Genomic DNA, 24,686 nt, shown 5'->3' on the forward strand with positions numbered 1-24,686 from the left:
AAGCTCACTCTAAGCAAAGAAGCCATCTATCTCCCTTTTCCCCTCAATCCCTGCTGGCTTTTATACTCTGTGACATCAAGATGAAGGCACTGCATAAAAGCCAAGATGTGCTGAGCTAACAAAAACAAAATAACTAGGCAATCAGTTCCCTAGAATGTTGAGTTCACTCTGTGTCAACTTCCTAGGACATTGCGGGGGTTCCCGTGTGTGTGTGTGTGTGTGTGTGTGTGTGTGTGTGTGTGTGTGTGTGTAGGAACGTGAGGGAATGTGGTAACAGAAGGAGGATAGTGCATCAGTTTCTCGGAAAAAGGACCTGAGTTATATTATTCTTTTTTCTTTTCTTTTTTTCGAGACAGGGTTTCCCTATGTAGCTTTGCGCCTTTCCTGGAACTCACTTGGTAGCCCATGCTGGTCTCGAACTCACAGAGATCCACTTGCCTCTGCCTCCCAAGTGCTGGGATTAAAAGCCAGTGCCACCACCTCCCGGCTTTTTTTTTTTTTTTTTTTTTTTTGAGCTGAGGACTGAACCCAGGTCCTTGAGCTTGCAAGGCAAGCGCTCTACCACTGAGCTAAATCCCCAACCCATATTATTCTTTTAAATCTGTAATAAGTGTTTCAGGAAAGCACGTGGCAAATTCGTTTTCAATGAGTGAAATTTGCTTCATTCTAAGATTGTGAATATAAACTATTTCGATCCTGTCGGTAAATTGTAGTTAATGCCAATGTTCAAGGTAACTTTGACACATCTGCAACATTCTCCTAATACATTTCCAGTCTGAAGTTAGATTTCCTCAGCCACTGCTTCCTCATACATATTGATGGAAAGCTACAGCTTTGCTCATTTTTAGGAATTATCAATTGTTTTGTTAAGTGAAAGGTATTGATATTTTATGAAAAAGAACTCTTATTTGGTCTTGTTCCTAAAAGCTTTGTCTTCTCTGCCTTAAACTTCCCTTTTGAGCTCCTCTGCTTCATTAAGAAGTTCTGGAGGCAAGCAATGCTTGGGATATGGTAAACATTCTTAGAATGTGTGAAAGAATAGAAGAAGGAAACTATCTCTAGAAGAAGTAATGCCAATGCCCTCATTGGTCTGTCTTACTAAAATAATGGGTTATGACTTCACGTTGTGTGCACCTGTGAAGTTATGGGTTTAGTCTGGAAATACCCACTTACATAGCTATAGCTCTATTTGCAATATCCATTACCGCATATGATTTTTGAAGGCTTACATATGCTAAAAAGGACATATAATTAACATAAAAATTTGTAAAAATAAAACAAAGCACAAGATAAAAATTAGAAAGTATAAATCAGTCATATTTTTCTCTTTAAATAGTGAAAAAATACAATTTTAAAATTTTTATAGTTTTTTTATTGTTTTTGCAATATGTTGAATATTTTACTGCAAATATATCAAGGTAATCTCATGTCAGTTTAACTTGATCTCATCCTGATAAGCAGCAGGGTGACTGCAAATCTGAAGGTGTGTTATGGCAAATCTAACCCTTCCTCCTGGTGGTTCTTTTCTTTAGTGAGTGTACTATGTGTTAACATACAGTATGGCACACATATTTAAAATGTACACCTATATATGCACTAAGAAACCACCAATAAAATATATATGGTGACTATTCTTGTATGATTGTCAGTACACTATGCCAAAGAAGGTGATACTCTCAAACATCAGTTAGACATACATTTTAGGTGTTGGAGTGATACTGTTGAACCTAAGTACAGTTACTGGTTGGTACTAAGTGTACAGGTTAATGACACCTATAAATTCTGATTTTTTTAACCCATAAATTTTCTCTTTTAAGGTCTTTTCTGGTTTCATTGTGCCTTCTTTTATAGTTTGCAATGTACAGATATTGATGTTCTTTGTTTGATGTATTCCTAAGTATTTCATACATTAGTACTATTATAAATCATACTTTAAAATTTCACTTTGTGGTTGTTAATATTATATTGTAAATCCAATTGATTTTTATATATTAATGCTATGTCCTGCAGCCTAGTTCCTACAGTGTTTTATGAATTCCACTACCTTTTCTGTATGTACCATAGCTTTCTGTGAATAAATAGTTTAATTCTTCCTTCCTTCTAACTTAGATATCGTGCCCTTCTTTATCTTGCTTTATTTCATTGGCTTCTATCATAGTGTTGAGTGGAAATGACAAAGCAGCCATGCTTGTATTAGTCCTAGGACAAAAAGCTTGTAAAAATTCACTGTTACACATGCTGTTCAATGCAAATTTCATAGAGTAGTATTTTTATGTTTTATAAGGTTCTTTGTTTCTTCATAATAATTCAAATACTTCAAATGTCAATATGAGCAACATTCTGGTGGCAATCTGGTTATGTTGTTTTTATAGTTCTATCAAAATTTTATATGAAGCAAGTGCCTTCAGAAATGACCTTTGGTATTATAAGAGTAAAACTGATATAATTTAGCGTGGAAAAACAGGACATACTTGCAGGCAGTCAAATGCCTATTATGAATAATTACAGTGATTTTATGTAGTCACAGATACTAGGTCATTAATAGTAATAATATCAACTTCCATTGTTCCTATGTTCTATACATTATACACAGCCCCTTATTGTCTTTGCTACTCACAAGAGTTCTATTAGGTCATATTACATCCATTTTATTCATAACAAAATGAAGTTCAAAGAAGCTGAATTAACTCATCTTTGATCTTTCTGTTTTCATCCAAGCTTCTCTAAAGTGACTCATTAGGCTCAAGGGGCAAATAACGTCTATGTTCTCTGGCCCAATATTGTAATGCAATCTTGGAATTCCTCAGGGGATCTTTGTGGACTGTGCTTGAAAGACATGAATGATTCAGAGTTCCAGCAGCTGTCTGGAGAGGCACTGGGGTCAAGGGGACTTGACTACAGCCCTGCCTCTGATCTGCAGTGCACCTGGAGAACCCAGAACAATGAATGGCCTTGTTTAATCAATTCTTTTACCTCCAAGCCAGCACATGATGCCATTCTCTTTCAGCTTTTTAATAGGGATTATATTAAATGGTACAGGTAAAATGGAGTTTGGAGAACAGTCACTCTTTTAAAGTACACAATAATGCCATTGTCACAGACTGCATTGAAGTGCATTAACATGGTGTAATATGGCCACATGCCAACTTCTTAGACTATCACCTGCCTAGCACACTTCTTGAGAACTTCATACATTGATCATATCCAACCCCACAATTCCTCCCATATTCATTCCCCCATCCACCACTCAAATTCATGTACTCTTCTTCTTCTGTGTTATACATAACTAGTGTTGCCTCTATGTGCATAGATACAGGCCTAAGCCCTGTGGCAGGGGCAACCTCCCAGGGAGCTCCTGCCTGAAGAAAACTGACTCTCTCCTCCTTAGCAGTTATTGACTCCCTGGAGCTCTTCATCTAGGGATGTAACCCTGTGAGCCCCTTTCTCACCCTCAGTGGAATGTTGGCTGGTATGGTCTCAAGCAGTATTCATAGCTGCTGAGAGTTCATGGGTTCAGCATCCCTGCCCTGTCCAGAGAGCACTACTTAGTAGTAGTCTTCCCAGTTCTCTGGCTCCTGTGCTCTTTCTGTCCTCTCTTCTACAATGTTCCCTGCGATTTTGCTGTAGGAGTTCTGTTATAGATGTCCCCTTTGAACTTGGGCACTTGGCAGCTACTTACTCTGCATTTCAATCAATTGAGGTTCTCTGAAATAACTCTATACACTCTCAAAATAAGATCGTTTGGTAAGAGTTGCACTAATATACGGGTATGAGGACTAGTAGTTAGAAGTCAATTGGATACTATGTCCTTTTAACAAAGTGGTAGTAATAGGTCCTCCTCTAGAGTTTATGACCTCTCTAGTTGTGAATTCTTAGCTAGGTTTTCTACACGTACCTACACACGGCTTCCCTACTGTTCAGTGGGACTTGATACAACCAAACAGCTGTTGGTTACCTCAAGAAAGCAGTGCTACGATTATACCACTGAGCATCTCTTGCCAGACCACTGTTGTCATTTTGTAGTTCACAGGATTTACAGTTTGTGACTGCTGATAAATTTCCTCCCCAGCAGCCTCTAGTCTATAATTCATAAAGTATGACTGAAATTCCAAATTTGTTCAGGAAAACATTGTAAATAATGATGAGAAAAAAAAGGAGGGGTGATGAGAATAGAGGAGAAAGTGAAGGATGATGAATGGGAGGGGGACGAAAGGGAAGATGACTAGGAGGAAGAGAAGAGGGCCAAGGGAGGAGGAGGAGATCTAAGAGTTGAGTAAGGTTCTTTCATTCACTGCTTTAGCACATTCCCACACAGTTCTGGGTTTAATCGACAGTGACAGACATTCCCTGCTTTACCTTTCCATCATAATGATTCAGAGCTGCTTTCCACATGCTGCCTAACTCTCCCATTATCTTGGTTTCTGCATTTGATTAACAACTTTGTGTTCAATGGAAGCAAAGAGCTTGCTTTGTGTTACCTCTTTTTTCTAAAAAAACCTAATGTGTTGGAAACATGATACTTTTTTTAGGCAAACAATATCCAAAATTCAATATGGGGCATTGTTAGAATTTAAAAATATATATTATTTATTCCTCTTCATACATTTATATAGTATATTTTGATGATAGCCATCTCCAACTTTCCCTCTTCAACTCCTCCCAGAATCCTACCTACCATTTCCCCCTTCCAACTATGTGTCCCCACTTTCCAAAGGACATGGTGATTAGTTTTAATATTTAAATTACTAACAAAAGAAGTGTTTTGGGAAGAGTAATGACTATGACATTTTAAAATCATATGAGGAATAATCATACTGAAAAAATAGAAAGCTAAAGACTAATATTGGAGCATATGTATGAGATATATATTGGGCATATTATATATTTATATATCATGAAAAGAAGCAATAGGGGCACTATATAATATGTATATTATATGACATGAAAGAAGAAGCAAAATCGTCTAAGAAAAGAAAGGGACTAGGAGGAGAGGGAGGAAGAGTAAGGCATGTGGGGTGAACATGGTCAAAACATGCTTGAGTCAAAGATGTTTCTGAAAGCCTTCACTCCATACAACGAATAGACAGCACTAAAAAACATAACAAAAGGGACACACAACTTAAGTAAACAAATGTCTTAAGTTTTCATTTAACTGCTGGGCAGTGGTGGCGCACGCCTTTAATCCCAGCACTTGGGAGGCAGAGGCAGGCGGATCTCTGTGAGTTCGAGGCCAGCCTGGGTTACAGAATGAGTTCCAGGAAAGGCACAAAGCTACACAGAGAAACCTTGTCCTGAAAAAATAAATAAATAAATAAATAAATAAATAAATAAATAAATAAATAAGTAAATAAATAAATGGCTGTTCTCTAGTAAGACTAACTGCTATCAGTTGGTGGAAGCAGCCTATTTAAAAAAAGTTTTTATTAAATGAAAATATATTTTAAAATAATATATAAGAATATGATAAAATCTATCCCTAAATATGAAAAATAACTTAGTAAATATAGCTTTAACCGAGATAGTAAGAATGCATCATTCATTTAAAAAGGGCCCACAGAGTGACACACAAGCCGCTTCCTGTATACAAATGTAGGATGTTAAAGTATTATCATTACACCTTCCCAGCTATTCATGCATTTCTGAATTCTGAAGTCTGTTTCTTTGACCAGTAATGAAAATGACTCCCATTCCCTTTCTTCAAAACCTTTCCACAAACAGTTCAACGTTATGTAACATATTACCCATTTGTGTGACCTTTCAATTTCTATACAACAAAATTTTAAAAAATGAAACATACCAAATATCAAAAACATGTTATTTGGCTGTATGAAACTGCCCCTAATTCCTGTCACTGTGGTATAGTTATGGAGACCTTGTCTCAGTTTTGCCCTTTATTGTGTAGCTTAAGCCCAGGTTTACCTAACTTCAAGTCCATGCTGTTTTCCTCTGTGTCTTAGTTGCTTACTTGCCTTCCAACTAAAAAATATTGCAGGGGGGGGAGGGGACATTTTGTGGCAAATACTGACTGGCACAGCACTCTCTGTCTTCTCTCCCTTTTACCAGTCTTACACACACACACACACACACACACACACACACACACACACACACACACACATGGATCATGTGATAACTCAATCAGGGAATGGAGTATTAATTCTTGATGAGAAGCAACAGAAGTCAAGGATGCATTTCAGCTCATGGTTTGAGAGACTATCTATCGTGGCAAGGAGGGGTGGCAGCAGGAACACAAGATGACTGGTCACACTGAGTCCACAGTTAGGAAGGAGAGGGAAGAAAGGAATGGGGCAGGCTATAAAACTTCAGAACCTCTTTAACACTTCCACATAAAGTTCCTATAATTGTCCCCAAAAAGTGCCAGCAGAAGGGAACCAAGTGTTCACACACTTGAGCATCTGGGGCACATTTCGTATTCAGTCCACACATAGGAACCTCAAGGGGAATGAGGGAGGTGAGATGGCCGTGGCATTCCTCAGTTCACTCCTCTGTTTTAGCATCATAGAGGTATACCACAGCAGTAAGTTATACCAATGAGTTCAAGTCTCAAGACATTTTTGTTTTCATAGTCATCTGTAATTTTCTGATTTGCATTGTTTGAGATAATAAAAAAGGATATTCCTTTTACCTGTGTGGCATTCTGATATCTCCCCTTGATGGGAAAATGAGCCTGGGCCGTGTTCCAGGGACACAGGTTATGCATGGCTAGACTTTATCACTGCATTGGACGAAGCGTTGACATAGCTAGGGGCATCTCAGTGAGACATTCCACCTGGCCCATTCCATGAACTCCAATCCATCTGTTTTAACAGAATGAAGTCCTGGAGGTGAAGAAGGAGGAGACTTTGCTGGATCTGGACTTTGACCCTTTCAAGCCTGATGTGACTCCTGCAGGTTCTGCTACAGCAACTCACTCACCCATGTCTCAGGTATAAAGTGAGTGTGGAATGTTAAGGGTTGATAAACCTTAATAATTATGCCTAGTTAACTGGTGATCCCTGTGTCTTTCAAGTGATCATTATCTATTTTTCTTTGCTGAAAAAAATATTTCCTATTTGTAAGGTACAGAAATACGGCTTTATTAGTACCAAATATTTTCTATTTCTCTGTGCCATTAGCCTTCTCTTGCCACTGAGCTGTTTGCCTCAGAATCATGTCTCACAGGGTAGGTATCAGTGCCTCACTTCTCTCAAATAAGAGTGGGTCCTCATAATAAACCCCATACCTTCCCTAAGAAACTCTTTCAGTTTTCTATTTTTACTACTTCCTTTCTCATACTTTGCAAGTCAAAGTTTATTTGAATAACCATTAGACCCTCCTCCACAAAAATGTGTTCACAGTATGAACTTGAAGCTGCATTCATGTCCATCTTGTAGAATCCTGCCCTGGTTCTTGATCATGGGCAGATGTGGAATGCCTTGTTTCTTGTGCTTCTTCTTGCTCCTGATTCCCTCATCTCTCCCCTTCCAGTAGTTATTGTGATGAGAATCTCTGTCAGAAAGGTACTTGCATTGGGTGTGTGTGCCTGTAGATGCAAAGATGATACCTCTGGAGTGGTTAGTATCTAACTGTCGACTCTTATGGAAGGAAGTCAACACAAAAGTTGATGAAACAATGAAATGTGGTGGTGCATACCTGCCATCTCACTACTGAGGAGGGTGCTATAGGAGGATTGAAACTTCGAAGCCAACCTGGGTTACACTGTCTCAAAACAAAACACAAATCAGTACTACTGACATTGTATGTGTTGGGGGTAGGAGAGCACTCACATTTGACTTCAAGAAAGTCCAAGATTCTAGAATATACTGCAAATTAAAACTAAAATCTATTACAAAATTCAATTGGAAATTAAGAATTGACTTAATTAGCTAGTCTTGATGACTTGAATCATTATAGCTAACTCCTGAGGAGTGCAAATGCTCAGTGTACACAGTCTTCTGGCTAATCTCTGCTTTCCTAAGCTGCTTCGGCTTCTGAAGACCTGTTTGTTGTAAATGGGAGAAGTAATATACTAATGCACCACTGGGTAAGGAATTATGGGAGACAAATACAACTAGCTTTCAGGTGCTTTGCAAATAAAGAGGATCTCTTAGAGGCTGTCTCTAAAGTCTTTTAGGACATTCACAGTGTTCATAAATCACTGCAAAAAGGACAGGCTCCGTGTCCCTGTGATCTTCCTTCCTGTCAGGCAGGAAACAATTCTGGCTTTCTGGTGTCCCCAGGAAGGAGTGCATCCCCACCCCAGTCTGTACATTTGCCTCTCTCCTCTAAGGAAAATGTCAGGTTGAAGGAGACTTCAAGAGGCTGTAAGGTTGTGAGATGCCCTTTTCCTTCACTGAGTCACCTCCTTTCCCTACCATTGAGGCTTTGTTGTCAGCTGATACTCCAGATGCCAAGGAACAATTTGTCTCATGATCTCTGCAGTGCTCACTCACACAAGCTAGCATATTCTTTCTGGATCTGGAGGAGTGATATACAGAATGTTTAGCATTGCTTCTTCCTGTGGAGAAAATGCTGCTGCTGTCCACACTGTGCAGAGACTTATATTATATTGCTTTTATTATCTGTTTTTGTCAAGGGGGGCTACAAAGAGAGGGACCACCAGGATAGTCAAGAAATGCCTATCAGATATGAAGGCATTTGTAGATACAAATTAAGTATGCTGTTCAAAGGAGCACTTCTCTCTTGTCTTCACTGTTCTCGATTGGTGCTAACCAAAAGACTGTCCAAGCTGCACAGAGATGAAGTTGAGATGGGACCAGACTGTGTAGGGAACATCAGTCAGCACCACAGGACCTGACTTTCTATGGCACAGAATCTGTATAAGGCAACTATAGCCTCTGGAAACTCATTTAAAACAAATGTCTTCCTAGTTTTCTGTTTACCTTTAGTGCATCCAAACAAGTGGGTGAATGCAGCCTAAGTCACAAAGTACTGTGGCTTTAGCAATTCTCAGTCTTTGGAAGAAAGGAAGGTCTCTCCCACTGTCCTCACCCTCAGAGCAAGTGTCTCTGACCATCTGGATTCCTTTATGATCAGCAGGAATGATCATAAAATGAAAACATCAGTAGTGAGTGCACATCAGGCACGTCATTACTATATTTTAATGGGTACCTACTAATGTGCATGATTGCCAATTAATCTGTGTGTTCTCTAACCCAGTATATTGGAGCATATTCAAGGATCTGCTTGCCATCAAACTAGTCATAATATAGATTCTTGAGATAGTAGGGAGAGGCAAGCACATTAGTTAAGGATTAAAGTCTGCATTTCCTTAATAATATGATAACCCTTAGTGTTGGAACATTTTTTTCTTTAATTATGTGGATATATTGAAGTACTATGCTCATTATAAACCTTCAGTACCAAGCAAGCTGCTATAATAACAAAAAGCAGATTGATTAGATCGCCACTGTTCTCAGAGTATCTACATGTGGATAAACTCAAATTAAGGAAAGTTACATAAAATTTAAATTTTGGTTTGGTTAGACTATCATATTTCAAGTTCCCAATAGCCTCACGTGAGTTTCCAGCAAAATAGGTAACAGAAATGGAATGTTTCTATCATCAAAAATGGAAATAGGGAAGAGTGCTACTCTAAATGCTTACAAGTGTTTGTGACATCACGACTCTTCCTGGCCTCTTTATATTTATCACTAACTATATGGACTTTTACTCATAGTGTTTTTCTTTGTTTTCTTTTAGACATTGCCCTGGGACTTATGGACGGTAAGGCATCAGAGAACTAATTTCACATATTTTGATCTATAAAAATTTGGAAACCTCAATATACTTTTTACTTGTGAGAAAAAGAAAACCCATACACTTAATGATGATGCATTCCTCTAGAAAAATACCTGAAAGTTTTGAGCATTTCCCACATCTGAAAAACCTAGTAGAGAAATGTGTGTCAGTGGTTCACATTGCTGAACTGGTAGTGATCACGACAATGGCATAGTGCTCTTAGTGCCTTCCTGTGGGGAATGATGACCAGAAGAGCTGTTACAGTGGAAGGCATGCACATGTGATCCTCTTAAACAGAATCAAAACAGAGTGTGGATGAGAAAATGGAAGGTGATGGGAAGTATTTTTCATCATTATATTCAATTAGTTTGGTTGAAACATTTGGAAAATTTGAGCTAGACAAGCATGAATTTGAGTTCAGACCCTAATACTTATAATCTTGAAAATTTGATCAATTTCTAAAATTCTCTAAGCCTCAGCTTTTCTTGTCTATAAAATAAAGGTAATTATACCTACCTCAGAGTGTTGTGAGAGGATTTAGTAAGATATGTGTATGATACTTAGCCCAGTATAAAATAGGTATCAGCAAAAGTTAGCATTATTGTGGTGTTATTTTATAAAGCTAACCTGATGTGCAAGGTTGAGTATTTTCAGAATTTAGACTCAAGAGAGAGAGATAACCAGAGCTTTGAGGTGTTTATCAGCATCGCAAAATTAGGAGATTGATGATGTAAAGCTTGGTGTTCCTTAGGACAGGGTCTTAGCCTATAAAACTCTGGCGTGCATTTTACTTCAGAATTCTACTTGACTTTAGTAAACTGCACCAGACACATTCAATAGATGTGGCTTTTATTTGTGGACAAACTCTTTAGAAGTGATATTTCCACTTGCTCCCTAAAAATAAAAGGATGCTCATATCTTCCCTAGAGTTCATATTCCCCTTTTTAGGATCCTTGATAGAGACCAAGATCACAGCTCAAAACGTTGACTGAAGCCACACATGACTGAGTCAGTATCTTTAAATGGAATTAGTTTTACTTGTGTGCTTACAAAAGGGGGGAGGTGGGTTGATACACAGGACACTAGATTTCTAACTTCAACTTTGTGTTACTTTTATTGTTGATTATGGGGATAATACTAATCTTGGTTCTCCCAAAATTCCATAACTTTAATTAGAATTATAACATATTTTCTTACCTCTCTAAAAGGAGTGTGGTAGGGCAAAGGTACCTTCTAGAATGATCTTTTCACTGCTTCAAAGTGCAGACTTGCTAGGAATAGTGGCTTTCTAGACATACTTCTCATAATTCTTAGTCTGGTCTAATCTACAGGGTATTTTTCTTGTGGGTAGAGAATGGCTTCTAGGTTGAGGGAAGACTGTCAAGAGAATCCTCATGGTAGTCATGTGGTTAATATTAATTCATTCTCCATCCAGTACATACCTCAAAGATAGACCCTAGTGAAGGATGAGTTTGACTTCTGAGCTAAATCCTCAACCCCGAGTCTGACATTTTGTTCCAATGCTCTTACAGAGCATATGGTGTGGAGTAATTTCTTGATCTCTCCTCTTGATAGTATTCTGGTGTTCTCAGACTTCCATCTTCATTGGATAAGCATTTTCATTTCATTGTTCCCTAAGGTAGAAATTGTGAACTAGCCACTCTCACTGATACTAAAAAATGACATAGGCTCTCTGTGTTTTATTTGTGCCTCATCCACAATTGTCTTGAATACATTCTAGAACCAAATCATTCCTATAGCAAAACAAGTGGGAAAATTCAATTTCTGCACAGTAAAAGCTACAGCATTCACAAGAATGTTGTCCTTGGACACTATGAGACTTCAACCAGTGAAATGTTTCTCATTCTTTACTTTTTTTTTCTCCCCCATTCCCTTTCTTACAGACAAGCACTGATTTGGTACAACCGGTAGGTTGATTTTCATGAGATTCTAGATTTTAAAGATATCTAATATCATTATACATATGGCATCTTGTTTTGGTAGAATGGTTTTTCTCCATGGCATTGCTAGTTCTAGACTTGACCTTAAACCAATTAACTCAAGTACTTTCTGATTTTATTTAGCTGGTACTATACTACTGAAGAGCTCTATGTTTCTCATCAAGTATTTCATGGTCTATTTCACCTTTTTTCTCCCCCTTTGCTTTTCTACATACTTTAAAGACTGACTCTTCAAAAAGTCTTTCTATGTGTAACCTCATCATAGAGGAAACTACTGACAGTGGGTTGGCTGAAGAGATTCAAAGATCTGAAACTATAGATGCATTTACTTGGGGCCCTCATGCTAGGACAGACAGTGTGAGCCAGGAGATGACCCCAAGTGGGTCTCGAGAAGACATTGTCTGTCTCTCTGAAGCAGAGCAAGACATGAAATTATGCACTGGAATGCTTTCTTCTGCTGACTGTTCTACTGTAGCTGAACAGGGTGAGGATGCCCTGGGGCCAGCTCTTCCAGCTAGAAATGATCAGCTATCCTCAGAGCCTGTACCCTGGGCTGCAGTTGCTATTACTACTTGCATGGAGATGGACCAGCCTTATGCAGTACTTGACTCAGAGAAGCCAGCCGTGGAAAAAGTTGACCTGCTCAAAAAAGGTCATGAAGAAGCTAAAATATCAGATGGAGAAATAAAACAGAAACAGAAGGTAGAAGATCCTATGTGGGAATGTGTGGCCACAAATCAAAAGGTAGACACTGGAGCTATTGATACCAAGGCACTAGAAGATACTGAGGGATTTGAGGAGAAAGTATGTGACAGTCTAGGAAATAGAACATTATATCATTTCAAAATACCAGGAGAACAAGGCCAGGAGACATTCAATAGGCATGAAGTAGGAAATAGGAAAGATCTAAAAGTGAGATGTGAGGATAGACTAAAAACCTATGAAAATTATTTTGAGAAAGCTGCTCTATTAGGAAAAGACATGGAAAGAGTATATGTGGCAGACAAATTTGGTGACAGAACCCAAGGGTTGTCTGATGACATTCAAGTAATAATCAATCATCATAAAAATATAGAAGGCTTTGAAACTATACCTGCCAATCATGCAGGGATCTGTAATCTACCTCTCCAGACAGACCCTATGTCTATTATTAAAGATTTGAGCATTGAGGAATGGGAGTTAGCTAGAAAAGAGATAGGGAAACAATCAACAAACCCTCACAACCATTCTACAAAGTGTCATCCAGCACAGGGAAGTGGAGGTGTAGAAGAAATTCAATGTAGCATTGCAGTCAGTGCTCAAGGAGCTGATGGACATAAGAGTCAGTCTGTTTTATCAACCAAATATTCAGTGGCAGTTGAGTCTAAAACTGACCCTAACTGTTCTCTGGGAACTCTTGCAAGTAGAAAAGAGAAGTGTTCATATAAAGGGAAAGATTCATTAGCAGAGGGTTCTGCAAGTATAGTGCCTGAAAACTGTAGTCATGCCATTAAATTGCCAAGAACTACAAAGACAGATTCTTGGGGAACAGATCTAGGTCAAATCTGGCGGTCAGACATGAATTCAGGTATAAATAATGCAGATATAGTGGGAGTCTCTGGTATTCCAGATGGCCAAGCAAATGGATTTGCCAACTGGCAGGACCCTAATAGCCACTGGCCTATCAGAGATAGAGAAGGTTTACATAAACTCTGGGGACATTTAGTAGAAAATAAGAAAGGACTAGAGGTGGACTTACCAGCAGATGTATGTGGTAAACATGCCAGGGCTAGTGGCTTGGATCAAAACCAGGAGACTACTAGACCATTGGTTCAGGGAACCTCCTGGAACACTAGCATGGAGTGTCCTGATAGCCCCCAAGACAATGACATCAACAACTCAGATTTATCTGAAGATGAAATTGCTAACCAGAGATATGGATTGTTGTACCAAGAAATAGAGGCTGATACGGATGAGGTATTTACCCTAGAATGTAGCATAGACTAGCCAGACTTCCTTAGGTGCTGTTTTTCCTTATGTCTCTCACCAACTTCATTCTCCATCATTGATCTCCTTGACAGATGTACCTCTTGAAACCTGTATAAACCAAACACAAACAGGTTGACAAAAAAGCAACAAAAACAAACAAACAAACAAAAACTACATAATGTTTGTGCCGGGAATTAATGGAGTCTTTCTAATTCCATTTTCTGAGTTGTTCTGCCATTTTTTTTTTTAACTGCTTGGACACTAAAATGTGCTAAATCTTGAGCAACATAGAATTACTGTGCTAAAGTGATTCCACTCCCATAAAAAGACATGAAATGTTTCTACCCAGGCCCATTAAAACTATAGAACCTTAGTTGCTCTTCATTAATGTGATGGCATATGAATGACTTAAAAGAGATATTAACTCCCATGATTCTTGCCTAGAATCATTTTCTCATTATTGAGAAAGTCAGTGTTGGCGATCACTTATTAACCATGTGCCAGCGACAATTGTAAAGCTGATCTTTCACTTTTTTGTCAGCCTATTTATGATAATACAGCATGGCTTTCTGTAGTTTCTAAGTACTTTCAAGCAAAGCAAGCTGTTGTATTATTTTTACATTTGTGTGTGGTAGTCATTACTCTCAAACTTGTCTAATGGATATTCATTCATCCTGTGGAAGTTTTGGGGGAAAAAATCACACCTGTTTTCCATTTCCTTTAGGCTTCTGGAGGTTCATTCAATGGCTTCACCCAGGTAAGGAGAATCTGTTTCCTTACATGAGCTCCTCGCTGTGTTGGTTTTGTGTCACCAATCCCGCAAAAGGATTAAGAGCATTAGTACAAAATTCAATCTCACCACTTACAACTTGAGTACTGGAGACAGCATTGTGGCATTGTTGTAAGGAAATGAGCTGGCCTGCAGGGCCCTTAACCCAAGACCCAGCACATGCTAAGTGCTCCATAACACTATGCCAATATTTCTACTAACCATTAGAAGTAATTCCAATCTGAAAGATCCCCTAGACTTGGCTACTGGAAAAGAGTAATAAGATTATTTTTACTAAGATGATGGATATTAGAGATGATGATTTTTAAGAGCTCCTTCTAAAATGTCATAGTGAGCCACAACATGTACAGCCATACCTTGAGTGATTCTCCAGAAGAGCCATCTGAAGATCAGACTCCAGCTCTGTCCAAAAAAGTGATAATTCCTGGTTGTGTTCTGCCAGCACAGATTTATGTTTAGAATACTCCTGCTAACACTTACTTGGTATTTTTTTAAAGGATTTAAAAGGGGACTTTCAAAAACATTAAAATGTATTTATTGATACAACTGATGGTTACTAGTTTAGAAAGCTTTTTAAATTTTTCTCCCTCTTTTTTAGCCCCAGGATACTTCCTTATTCACCATGCAGGCAGATCAGAATATGGTAGGTGGCTTGGTAAGTAGATGTGACTCTGTTTGGGGACAGCAGATAGTTATCATAGGATATTTGAAAGTTAGTTGGTCACACTGGCTTCTCTGGAGTATTAATATACAGAATATTATTTCTGCAGCTCCCTCTTTTCAGAAAATAGAAAGAAAAATCATCTGTAAAATCAGACTTTGAACTTGTTTATCTCTGGCACAGCAACACAAACAGAAACCAGCTTCTTGTGATGCTTAATGGTCGTCAATGGAACACAGTGAACCCATCAAAGTCACAGGTTTCTATGTGACTAGAGCTTAAGCTATGGGACTGAAAATGAGTTTGTCCCAAGAATTTATGCTTCAGCTGATAGATCGTTGCCTTTTCTTTGAGTGTAGAGCTACTAATTTCTCATCTCATCTCTTCGTTTTGTAAGTTCTAGCATTTACAGGCCAGCTGATAATGAGAGTAACCTTTGGGAATGAGTATGAAAGAGAGTTACCCAGGAGAATAGAGGAGGATTTTGGAATGTGGAAGTTGCACTTATCATGGGAAGCCATTCAGCAGCTTCCTAATCAAACTGACTGAAATGACCTTGAGAGATGTCACTGTGTGTTTACCCTGCTGAGGACTGAAGAGGCTATTAACACTGCTATGGTTTTTCTATAGTAGTCTGTAATTGTCTTACATTGGAAGTTTGGAATTGAATTCACATAGAATAAATTTTTCTTTGTATAATATTTTTGCTTTTAGTAAGGAATTCTTAGATACTCTTCTAAAAGTTAATTTTGGTAATATTCTGCTATCTTATCAATGGACCATCATAACTTGGTGCTTTTTGCACAACCAAGTGGAAGACAAAGTCTTGGTGTTTTGTTTTCTTCTAGTCTGTGGTAGTAATAACAAACACAGAGAAACTCAGTCTTTATGTTTATTGGTCATTCTCAGCCTTGGGTGATGAGGTTTTTAATTATCAGTTCTGAACAGTTAGGAAATCTCAGAAATGCAGAAATAAAAGAGAGACTGTTGGGTTATGATTGAATTCATTGCCACTTCGTCAATACACAAAGTCCAAGCTCAGAACCATGACCTTTCAGTACCCTGACTATCTCCATACACTCCATTGTTAGTTATGCTAAGACTTCTGGGATTTCCTTCCAATTCTCTCTACATACATTCTTGTGAGCAGACATCACACTTCTTCTCTGCTGAGGAATGCAACTCGGCATGCCCAGAATTGCAAATGCTACTGAAATTCTTGCTACCAGGCAGTAGACAGTCACTATGCACAGTAACTGTAATCTGTAACTATCAGTAAGTTGTTACTATGAGGCATCTCAGGAGCTGCAGAAGCCCCAACACTGAATTCTTTGACTGTGCTGAGCAAAGGGATTGAAGGTGGCATTTAGCTGTTTATCTCCTGGTCCATGTCTCACGGCCCACAGAACACCACTATGTACCAGTTGAAAACCATTTTGAGTCTTCAGACCTTATTCCTAGTTGCCCTCAAGTCCTTTTCAGTCCATATTAAATAGCTCTTCTAAGCCTGAAAAGAACAGTACTAGAAGGCAAATATGATATTGGCTTGTGAATAGACTCTTGGCTCTCCCAGCCCATTTCTGCCTCCGTAGTGACCTGGGTTAATCTCATCAGAGAAGGGTTTCAGAATACGTGTTCAAGACTACACAGCAAGCTTCATTCTGAAGAATTTTCATTCTGAAGTAAGAATCCTTTCTAGTGCTCAAAAAAATAGGTACAGCATGTTCTCAGTCCATTAACAACATCTGTCAAAGTAGCTACCTTGTAGGAACAACAATAAAAAAAAAGTTGAAATAGAGCCCAATTCACATAATAGGGCTTCAGATTTTTTCACATGATTTTGCTCACAAATGAACTTCTTTGGTATATTATAAGAAAATATTTATAATTTCATATCTCAGAGAATAGAAGAGTGACCTACCTATAAGTCTAATTTGAGTAGTGGAGTTTATGCAGAGTGTGTTTCATACTTGCTCATTACTAGTAAGCTGAATTTGGCCCCTAGAACTTAGGTCATAGCCACAGTTATTAGAACTCAGTAGCTTGAACATGTGTAGCTTGTGGGAAAATGCTAATACAGTGTCTATTTCATTCCATACAATAGTTGTGCTTTTTTATTTTAATATGGATATACAGTTAAACTCATGTATAAAGCTGCTCTCATTGTTGTTATTTAAGTAATGCTTCAGAATTTCTCCAGACATCTAGAAATCCAAGCCAATGATCCAAACATTGTTGTGTATTTTCGGTTATCTTTGTATTTTTTAAATGCACAGTGTCTTTGGTATTTTTACATGACTTGTGTATCAAACCATCTCTTGGCTCCTCTTCAGCTTCTGACTTCCTCCAAAGCAGACTCAGCTGGCCAGGGAAGAGCATCATAAAGGTTGTAAAACCCTATAAAAATTTAAATCTTTGTACACTTGTCTACAAAAGTGTCTTTTAACTTTATTATGCCCTTTTAAAATACTAGGTTGTGGTCACAGTGAGTGACTTGGTGGAGGCTGGAGAGATGGCTCAGTGGTTAAGAGCACTGCTCTTCTAGAGGACTCAGGTTCAATTCCCAGCACCCACATGACAGCCCAGAACTGTCTGAAACTCCAGTTCCAGGGAATCCAACTCCCTTGCACAGACATACATGCAAACAAAATACCAATGCACATATAGTAAAAAATAAATACATATTTTAAAAATGTTAGGAACTTTAAAATTAAAAAAAGAAAATTAATTTTTCTGTTTCTCCAGCACTGAATCATTAGTTTAGAACAGTTTCTCCAGTACTTTTCTGTGAAATTCATTATGTGTGCTAAATTAATTAAGTATACAGGAAAAGCAGGTTTTGAGTTAAGAAATGTCAGAGACCGGATTCAGCATGTAACAGGTATTTGAGGCTGACAATATGTCGCAGTCTCATGGAGAAAACAGCATCTCACCTTGCCCCCACAACTTAAGGTTTCTCAACCTGTGGATCATGACCCCTTTGTCATGTATCAGATATCCTGCATATCAGATAGTTACATGACAATTCTTAACAATAGCAAAATTACAGTTGTGGATGTCACCACAGTATGAGGAATTAACTGTATTAAAGGGTTGCAGCATTAGGAAGGTTGGGAACCATTGGGTTAAAGGGTCTAATTGAGACCACGGAGAAGGCTGTCCTATTACTCTTTAAGGAATTAGTTTGTTATATGAAATAAATTGATTTCTACAGACTTTTTTTTTGAGGTAGAGAAGAAGAAGGGACTGACCCAGCACCTCAGACAAAACAACAAAAGTTCTGTAGTTTACAGCACAGCCAGGTTGCTGAGCCTGCTCTCCCATCTTTGGAAGTGAGCCACTAAGTTAAAGAAATACCTTTTCATTTGCATACTGGAATGATCCCTCCATTTTTAGTGTAATATATACTCATACCCTGAAAGATCACAGAACTATGTGCCCTATAGGCTCTTGACTCCTTCTACCTGGCAAATGGTAGACCTTCTAGAGATATTCTCTCTGTCTCTGTCTCTCTGTCTTTGTCTCTCCTTCTCCACACAACAGAAGAATCATTTCAGGCTCTCTCACCCAGGCCATAGAGACATGAAGAAACTGTGACAGGTGCATAGTGATAGGTCTTTGCCCAACTTTAAAGGAAACAGTTCAAAAGAAGCTTAACACAACCCCCCTCTCCACTCTTCACTTCTGCAAGACCTATAACACCAAATAAGAGAATTTAGTTTTCTAGAATGGATTTAATGAAACTGGCTGCCTGCTTTGAATGATGATGAGACTGGATTCTCCAGTGTTCTGCAGTGTTGCCTATTCACATGTTGAAACTTTCTGTTTCCTTCTTACCCATAACTAACTTAAGGCTGAAGCTGAACAGGCTGTATCCATGGAGCCCCAAGCAGAGGAGCTTCCTGCCACCATTGCTGCACCTGCTGCTAGGCTGGACCTTGGACTGGAGATGGAGGAGCCAAAGGAGGAAGCAGTGGTGAGCCCATGCCCTGCCCCCTCCATCCCTCTGCTGCATCCTTTCAGCTTCTCCCATGATCCTCTGTACCACTTCCTGTCCAGGCTTCAGCTGGCCTAAAGGATCCTCTTGTCTGCCATGGTTCCCAGGATCAAAGATGCTTCTCTACTTTCATAGTAGAAACTCAGTTCCCTGACATTATTATTATTATTATTATTATTATTATTATTATTATTATTTATTATTATTATTATTGAGATTACACCAAAGAACTGAACTTATAGATAAAGGAAACTGCCATGTAGCCATAAGTGTGGCTCTCCAAAAACCTGTGCCTCAGTTCTTTCTGATCCACTCCTTCTTTCAATGGAGAAGCTGCAGAATGTGAAGACTGTCAGACCTGTCTCTGTGTTCTGAGACAGCTGTAAATGTGCTGTAACTGGGGATCAAATTGCCCGAGATAAATGTAAAGACAACTTTGCCGGTCATGTCTGTATGTTACTAAAAGTTGAGTATAGATAGCGTTTCCAAGTTCTTGGCCTCTTATCTAAAACAATAGAAAATGAGGTCTGGTGCAGACCTGCAAAAGAAACAAGGTAAATTTATTGGGAGCAAAGTGATAATGCAGATTAAAGAAAGATATACTGACAAGATTGACAGCGAGCCACATGAGAGAATATACTCAATCCCGATTATGCTTCCTTCAAGAGAAGGAGGGACTGGCAACTAAGGGGCATAGTCGGAGCAGTACTCAATCTGATTGATAAATTAGGTTATGTCATCATTTCTCTGCTGTGCATGTCCTTTCCCACAGTATATCTGATTTTAATTATATGCATGGCTAATTATGCATAGGCATAAGATGGTCCCTAAAGGAGGACACATTGTTGCCTTACTACATATGCAGCAAAACTAGTTCCAGCTGGACTGGCCCTTCTACTCTTTATACGCAGATATATTTGGAATTCACTTGAATAGTAACTGTATGATATGATTGTTCCTGGGGTGAGGGAATTTAAATCCTTGTTCAGAATTGGAAACACCTATTGTCCGATGCATCTGGGAGATTAGGAAGGTTCTGAAGTTTTGGTACGTTGTTTGGAGAGAAGTGATTATACAGAGTATGTGCAGGTGAGGGAAACTAGGCTGTCAAGTGCATTATTACAGATGGGGGAGGGGTCGCATAACTCAAAACCAATTCGGTGCCCATGGTCACTAACCTATCCTCTATGCTTGTCTGCCATATGTGTATTAATTATTTATGGTTTGGGTTTAGACTATAAAGATTGCTTCAGACTATAAAGATTGCTTCTTTACAAATACTTTTTCAGAATCCAGTCTGTGTAGGTCTTGATTCTATGGGGGACCTTAAGGATACACTTTGTCCTGGGTTAGAGATCCACCTGACTTCTTAGATACTTGTTCTCACCCTGGTGCACACAGCCATGAGGGAGACCCACATTGCAAACAGGGATAAATGCCAATATTCAGCAAGCTCATAGACAACAAAATGCCCATGAACGTATAGAGGGTTGGAAAATGTCTTGTAAGAATTTTATTGTTTTCTATGGCCTTCACAGAACATACACAAATAGAAAATCAATTTCCTCCTTGCCAAAATGCTATTTTCTGGACTGCATACTACATAAATGAAGGTTATAGTCAATGTTATTAGTTCCTATGGTTACTTTACTGAGAAAAGCATAGGTTATCTGTCAACTCAACAATTTATTAATAAAGAAAAAACAAATGTAGGGTATGATAGTAATAGATAATACCAATTAAGCCTAAATTAAGAAAACTGGGACTGAGGAGGCTCAACGGTCAACAGCATTTGCTATTCTTGCAGAAGACCTGGGTACAGTTCATGGTACACACATAGTGGCTAGTTCCAGGGACTCTATCACCCTTTTCTGGCTTCCACAGGCACCAGGCACACCGGCACTGTCTATACATGCATACAGGCAAAATACTCCTATACATAAATTAAGACTAAATAAATATTTAAAAATTTAAAAACAATTTAAGAAAACTTTCATATTGCCCATTTGAAGATTCGGAGTGGGACTATGTCCTATAGAAAAAAAAAGTGTGTTTAGCTAGCTGAACCCCTTCTAGAAGTGTGTTTAGCTAGCTGAACCCCTTCTAGAAGTATCTGTTGCTTGTGTGAACTTCCTGTCACCCCCAAATTTATTGATGAGCTGACCACTTTATATCAGGTAACGAAAAGGACTCATCTCAGGGAGAGGCTTTCTCCATCTCTCCAATGTCACTAATTACCTATAGTTCTTTGTCTATGAAGGAGACTGCTTGGCATTATCTTCCTTCTGCTTGTGTCTTTCTGTGATAGCCTCCATTTTTTTTTCTTTTTAGTGAAGAAAAGCTTCAGTGAGGGACATTAGGGTCCAGGTAGGCTGAAATCTCTGCTAATATCAGGACCTGCCACAATTAGTCCTTAGACTTGGGAGATGTCCCTGGGTAGAGCTGAAAAATCAAAATGAAACAGCAGCTCTTGGTCAGCCTCAGTCTTGAGCTTCCCAAAGGCAACGTGTGTCCTTTGCCACTGCTTTGGCTGTAAAGCAGCTGTCAAAGGGGATGTGGTAGCAATACCCTGAAATGGGAATGCACAGAATGAGTGCCTCAGCTAAAGGAAGTTGGTGTTGGAAGTGAATCTACCCTCTGGGCCTGTTTCTCATCTCTCCTTCAAAGGAGTTGCACCTGATAAATTTAAAAGTTCTTCTGCACTTAAAAATCTACAACTGACTGCTTTAAAATGTAGGGCCTTCCAAAGCCCCACAGTGTGGTGAGGCAGTCATGTTTATGGCTGTTTCCAGCCTGTGTTCACTAGGCAATTGGGGTGACAGATGGACACAGAGTAGTTCCCTCAGCGGTGCCACCACTGCTCGAAGCCATGAGGTTAGAGAGCTGCCAGTGGGTCTTCCCAGTACAACACTCAGCTGCCTTCTCCTCCAGTTTCAGGCCACACACACACTGCCATCTGTAAAGCCTCAGGCTACTCAGAGACATGTGCATGGTCAGGGCTGGGATATTTGCCCATAGACTATGAGACTATTCAAGCGATTGTTAGCCCAGTCTTCATCTAGTCTCCGGCTGTGCCTGGCACCTTTCCTCCAATTCTGTCACCCTGATCCAAGGCCCACACAGGAGGCATTCTGTGGCTCTTGTTTGGTTGTTGATGTTTAGAGTCAGAGTCTTGGTGTATAGGTTGGCTTGTCACTTAACTTGTGTAGCCCGGGCTGTCCTCCTGCCTCAACGGCCTAGATGCTGGGATTGCAGGCACATGCCATAATGCCTGATTTGCAAAGATATCTTTTTAAAACAATCTCAGGGCTGGAGGTATGACTGAGTATTATGGAGCTTTTATTTTTCATGGCTGAAGCTTAGGATTCAATACCAAACACTGTTAAATAAAATTAAGTAAAACTCTCTTACAAACTTGGCAAGCCCCATGGAAGGCACCTGTTACGATTGCTTTCCAACCACTGCCTGCTCATGTCCGCATTTCTGAGCAAGCACCGCTTACAGTAGTTACCCTTGCTTCAAAAGCTGTGCCTTTTTCTAGTTATTTTGCAAATAAATCACTAGTGGAAACTTTTAATGCCAAAGTGTAACAACAACAAAAATTCATTAATTTTGGCGTCTCTACAGAAAATGATTTTCAAAGATGTGGAGCTAATTTTAACAGTTGTTTGCCATGGCAACAGTGCCGCAGTTGGCTGAGTTGAACTAGAACCTAGCTGCTTAGGGCTTCTGATGGGGCTGCAAAAAAGACTAGGGTAGCAGCCTGAAAGCTAAGACAGAGATGGGGCGGCGGGGTGGGTGGGGGACAACTCCTATAACTCTCTTTGGAAGGAAATACATGAATGTGTGAGTCAGATTTACAGTGCTTTGTACCACTTTGAAAGAAATGCCCATAGGATGTGGGCTTCCAAGGACAGCACTCTCCTGTGGTCTAGCTAGAAAGAAGCTGTGGTGGGCAGTGTTCTAGACATCATTTGTGTGAAGAGGAGCACCAACTGCCATCATATGTCAAAGTACCAGTATCTTCTCTATGGGGCTATAATGGTCTCTTGTAGACCTGACTCTTGACTTTCTCTTTAAAAGAGACCCTGAAGAAAATATTTGGGACTTAATTTTAATCCTATTAAATTTAAATGAATTTAAAATTTCATAAAAATGCCAGTTTCTTCTTTCTAGGTAAGCCTAGATTACGTCCAGTTGACAAAACAAAGAAATCTGAGACAATCTCTCCCAGCTGTTGACCTGGAAGCGGCATCTGAATGTCCCCAGATGCCATGCAAAATAGAACGAAGAACATGTTTCTAACATACGGGAACCGCTGAGCCATCCCCTAATTTGAAGTAACTAAACATGACAGAAATAGTTTGAAAGCAGCATAGGGCACATAAAGCAGTGTAAAGAAAGGAAAGGATTGCTTATTAGATAAAGTTTCATTTTAGAGAACAGATTGCAAAAATATTCTTCCAAATATGGGGAGACAATTTTTCAACTGTCTTCTCGCAGGGAATTCCAAGATGACTTTGATGGGAGGGAAGGAGTCCATGTACATCAGATGAAAAACTAGAATGAAGATCTGAGTAGGAAAGACCAAGCACAACAGTGCAATATGACATCTCCACAAGAAGTCTGAAAAACTGTATGAAAATATGTTGCAACTGACTCTTACATGCATCATATAAACATGAATAAGTAGGTCATTCTGAATGTCTTTATCCTTGGGATAGTTTCTTAGCACCCTTTCCCAGCATTGTTCATTCCAATGTTTGGGTGACAGTTCTTTGCCACTGTTCTTATTGGCCTTTCCTACTTGTTAGGTTCCTGTCATGTGGCAGAGATGATGTGAATTGCTGAGGCCCTGAAGCTGGGTGCTTGCCTCTGAGGATCAGGCAATACAGAACAGTTCAAGCGAGTCCCTGGTCTCCACCTGCTGGTGGCTGTTGTCACAGCAGTGTTTGAACAAGCAGATTCAGTCAACAATGCCTGTTCAAATTACTTAGCCAAAGAAAAACTATGACATGTCTACCTTGTGACAGTAAAATATGATAGAGCCCGCAGACAGTCATACAGAAAACAATAATTTATAAGCTAATGATTCTGCTTGCATTAACTGAATTTTAAAATTACCTTTGGTGTTGCTGGAGAGAAGGCTAAGTGGTGAAGAGTGTTTGCTGTTTATCCACAAGACCCCAGTTTCATTTCCAGCACCCACTTGGGTATCTCTAACCACCTGTAATTCCAGCTCCTGGATACCTGATGCCCTTTTCTGAGCTCGACAGAAACCTGCATGTTTGTGCACATGAAGACACAATTACACATACACATAAGTAAAACAAAATAAAATAATTCTTAAAAAAAACCCACAAATTTACTCTTGGTAATACCATCAATATGCCATAGAAAATTAATATATTTTCTTCTAAGGAAGTAACATTAATTCACTTAAGACAGTACCAGTTCCTAATGATATGCACTATAGTGTGTGTGTGTGTGTGTGTGTGTGTGTGTGTGTGTGTGTGTGTGTGCAGGCTGATTTGCCATTCTGTCTGC

General features: G+C 39.2%; 1 protein-coding gene across 2 annotated transcripts in view; it reads left to right on the forward strand.

Moving 5' to 3' along the window:
• Amph (amphiphysin) overlaps nucleotides 1-24,686 on the forward strand; it is a 194,274-nt gene that overhangs the window by 154,036 nt on the left and 15,552 nt on the right. The window contains exons 12-17 of one of the 2 annotated variants that reach the window (XM_036186752.1): nucleotides 6,831-6,947; nucleotides 9,724-9,747; nucleotides 11,667-11,690; nucleotides 14,416-14,448; nucleotides 15,080-15,136; nucleotides 18,996-19,118. In XM_036186752.1, the coding sequence (XP_036042645.1) occupies nucleotides 6,831-6,947; nucleotides 9,724-9,747; nucleotides 11,667-11,690; nucleotides 14,416-14,448; nucleotides 15,080-15,136; nucleotides 18,996-19,118 (378 nt within the window). The remainder of the gene's footprint in view (nucleotides 1-6,830; nucleotides 6,948-9,723; nucleotides 9,748-11,666; nucleotides 11,691-14,415; nucleotides 14,449-15,079; nucleotides 15,137-18,995; nucleotides 19,119-24,686) is intronic. The other variant, XM_036186753.1, reaches the window with a different exon arrangement.

This window comes from Onychomys torridus, chromosome 5 (genome assembly GCF_903995425.1).
Source record: "Onychomys torridus chromosome 5, mOncTor1.1, whole genome shotgun sequence".
In the NCBI taxonomy this organism is placed as follows: domain Eukaryota; kingdom Metazoa; phylum Chordata; class Mammalia; order Rodentia; family Cricetidae; genus Onychomys; species Onychomys torridus.